The following is a 3,481-nucleotide window of genomic DNA, read 5'->3' as shown; positions in this document are numbered from 1 at the left end:
ATTTTTAATAAAATATACTAAAGTAGAAAATGACCGTTTTCACTTTTTAATTTTACGTGTGGTAAAATCGACAAATTCAAATAAATATTATTTCGTTTGGAAAGGGTAAAGTTAATTTGTTTTGTTTAACGACATCAGTGTTAGAGCATATTGATTTAATAATCATCTTCTTTTGGATGTCAAACGTTTGGTAATTTTGACATATAATCTAAGAGAGGAAACGGACGCATGTGCAGGGGGGGGGGGGGGGGGGGGTCGAAACCCTTCCTTGACCAAGATAAAAAAAAATTGAAATATATTTTCTGGGGGAACATGACCCCATATAAACTTCGCTCAACGCAGTCTATAACCCCCAACCCTGCTGAAATCCCTGCACACGCGCCTTTGAAACCCACTACATTTTAAAAATGTTTTTTTTTTTTATTTTTTTTTTTTTTTTTTAGCAAGGTATCATTTATATGTACCATCCCACATACAGGATATCACATACCATGACCTTTTATATACCAGTCATGGCCCACTGGCTGGAACAATCCCGCCGATGGGGATCGATCCTAGATCGACCGCACATTTAAAAAAAACCCCACATTTTTCGGTCTAAGTAATGAATAGAAATGACATATAGCCTTCATAAATGTTAGTATATCGAATATACAGCCCTCTTCCTCTACCCCTAGAACGTTACGTAATTATTAACACCCCTTACATGTAACACGTATGCAAAATTATGAAAAATGGGTTCCTTATTGCAAACCAGGATAAGTGCACACACTTCGGATGTTCGGAAATGGATAAGCTAAACAATAAAATATAAGTAATGTTTGATTTCCATTAACAAAAACAGCTGTAATAGTGAATAGTGTCGCAATGTTTAAAAATTAGGATCTGTGACTTTAACAATGTTTTCATTTAATTCTTTCAGGCATCAATGTGACCTTGATAGATGGTGGACTGTTACTCCACTCATTTCTCTCAGCCATTGGAAATATTGTTTCCTATGGAAACATGGCCAGAAGTATATTGTCACATGTATGCTCCAATCGTGGAAATGAAATACACGTGTTGTTCGATACATATGTACCTTCAAGCTTGAAAGAAAGTGAGAGAAGACTGCGTGGAGCCGATGATCGTCCATTTGTTATCAGTGGTCCGGAGCAAGCACCCAAACAGAGCTGCCAGAAGTTGCTACAAAATGGGATTTTTAAAGATCAGTTGGCAAAGTGTCTTCTCAAAGAATGGCAAGAAGACCACTATGGACCAATTCTAGATAAGAAGACACTTGTAGTATCACATGGAGGTAACTGTTCTCGCTTCATCTTCAGTGACCTCAACTCCAAGATGAACGTTGAGAATCCGGGCCATCTTCAGGGTAAACACGAGGAAGCTGACACTCTCCTTGCTTTCCATGCATCAAATGTAGATGGAAATGTTATGGTCAGAGCATCAGATACGGATGTTTTGGTGATCCTACTTGGAATGATAGGAAGGCGCATGAAAAGTAATATGTCATCAAACTGGATTATCATGGACTGTGGATCAGGTAATAATCGCCGATATATTGATGTTAGCTGCATTGCCGCTGCTTTAGAAGCCAAACAAGATGGATTAGCAGCTGCAATGCCAGGGCTCCACGCATTTACAGGATGCAACTATACGGCTGCATTTTACAGAAAAGTGAAGCCACTAGAAATATTAGAAAAGGACGCAGAAGGAACATTCATAGAATTCTTCGACAGTATGACTTCCAGAGAGGAACCAAATCAGATGAAAGCAGAAGAGTTTGTGTGCTCGCTGTATGGTGTGAAGGACGTGAAGGATGTAAATGAGGCCAGATATGCCAAACTACTTCTGATGACTGGAAAAATAAATCAGGTAAGAATTTACGACAAGTTAGCTTATGTGGAAAGTATTTTATGTTGACCAAGTAAATCGAGATATTAAAACAATTTCCATCAAAAGTCATACCCAAGATGCAAATACAAACATAGCATCCTCAATCACTGAAAACAAATTAAATGCTTAACATTTTGTATTGTTTATTTTCAGGAAAACCCATTGGCCAGTGTCAAAAAGATTGACTGCACGTTACTCCCACCTTGTGCAAGGACTCTGTGCAATAAAACAAAACGGGCGCACTTCGTTAGCATTGTGTGGGGCCATGCCGATTCATCACATCCAGATCAGGGTTTGGATCCACTGAACTACGGCTGGAAAGATAAAAATGGTTGCTACGTTCCTGACTGGTTCTCAGGACCTGCCGTACCCGATTACCTTTTCCTCAAAGGAAATGTCAGTGAAAGGGCTGTGGATCTTGGAAATGATCAGCCAGATCTTGCCGCAGAGTTTGATGATGTCCATGATGCCAGCTCTGAGTTACCCTGGAGTGATGACTCAGAAAGCGAAACGGAGATGTAGTGTTTCAGCAGTTTTTACCAATTTCGCAGTTACGTTTAGTGTTTTAGTGTAACAAAGGATACGATTTAATTTTCATTTAACTAGCTGGATGAAAAGAACCTAAACCAGCCGAGTGTTGACTTTGTTTTACATTTGGATTTTCATTCTATGACTCATGGTTAATAGCATCCATTTTGTTCTTTCATTGACTGGAAGCCAAAGTATTCATTTTTATTCTTTGTGCCAAAAGTAGTTGCCGGCCTATATATTTTTTAATGTTGCTGTTATTCCTAATTTTGTTTTAAAAGGGTATAGATGACGCTAGTTCTACTGGAGTGTGCTTCATGGTTTTAATAATGCTTTAAAGTTTACCTTCTAGTCTGAAGTATTAATTTTCGTCCACAAACATTGTGATACAAACTTTGTTTTTGCTGTTGCTCATTTAATTCAAGCAGATCCAAGTGTTATACTATCTCATTCTAATACTTACAATCTTTCACTGATGCATCGGGGCCAGTTTTCATGTCTCTCTAGTCTCATAGGTCAAACCTTGTAAACTTAATAGCCACTTGAAATCCTTGTATTAGTCTATTTCTCTATCATACACAATACAGCTAATGATGATAAGAAAACAAATAACACGAACAGCTGTGTTTTTGTCATTTTATTTCCTCTGTGACCTATCCTCTTATACCTGGTTCCTTTACGGTTTGTGCTAGACCTGTGTTCCAGAGGGTCCATGGGGTGAAATTGTGGTATCTGGTAGGGCCAATACAGCAGCTAATTTGTCTGGCATGGACCATTTTACACTCAGTGGAATGTACTTATACATTTAAACTTGGTTTTACTTGGTACCTCCAATGTTTGAGCTAGACCAGTTTTTCAAGAGGGTATGTGGGTGAATATTTGGGGCGTCTGGTAGAACCAACGCAGCAGACAATTTGTCTGGCATGGGCCATTTCACACTCAGTGGCGTGTACTTGTTCATTTAAACTTGGTTTTACTTGGTACCTCCAATGTTTGAGCTAGCCCACATTTTGGGGGCCTTTCTGGGGCGTCTGGGGGGCGTTTTGCAGCAGTTGGCGTG

The 3,481-nt window shown here is 39.1% G+C and overlaps 1 protein-coding gene across 1 annotated transcript; it reads left to right on the top strand.

Annotated features, from left to right (window-relative positions):
- The first annotated feature begins 986 nt into the window (after window positions 1–986).
- On the top strand, window positions 987–2,918 carry LOC121378189. The gene is made up of 2 exons (XM_041506259.1): window positions 987–1,872; window positions 2,047–2,918. Exons 1-2 carry the CDS (start codon window positions 1,006–1,008, stop codon window positions 2,413–2,415), a joined length of 1,236 nt encoding a protein of 411 aa, XP_041362193.1. The 5' UTR covers window positions 987–1,005; the 3' UTR covers window positions 2,416–2,918.
- The last annotated feature ends 563 nt before the right edge of the window (window positions 2,919–3,481 follow it).

This window comes from Gigantopelta aegis, chromosome 8 (assembly GCF_016097555.1).
Source record: "Gigantopelta aegis isolate Gae_Host chromosome 8, Gae_host_genome, whole genome shotgun sequence".
In the NCBI taxonomy this organism is placed as follows: domain Eukaryota; kingdom Metazoa; phylum Mollusca; class Gastropoda; order Neomphalida; family Peltospiridae; genus Gigantopelta; species Gigantopelta aegis.
This window is presented reverse-complemented; position numbering and strand designations above follow the sequence as displayed.

Bases quoted from the DNA above. Each gene is read 5' to 3' on its own strand.
- LOC121378189 (XM_041506259.1), top strand. From the start codon at position 1,006: ATGGCCAGAAGTATATTGTCACATGTATGCTCCAATCGTGGAAATGAA. The intron at 1,873-2,046 runs GTAAGAATTTAC...GTTTATTTTCAG, and splicing joins TGACTGGAAAAATAAATCAG to GAAAACCCATTGGCCAGTGT.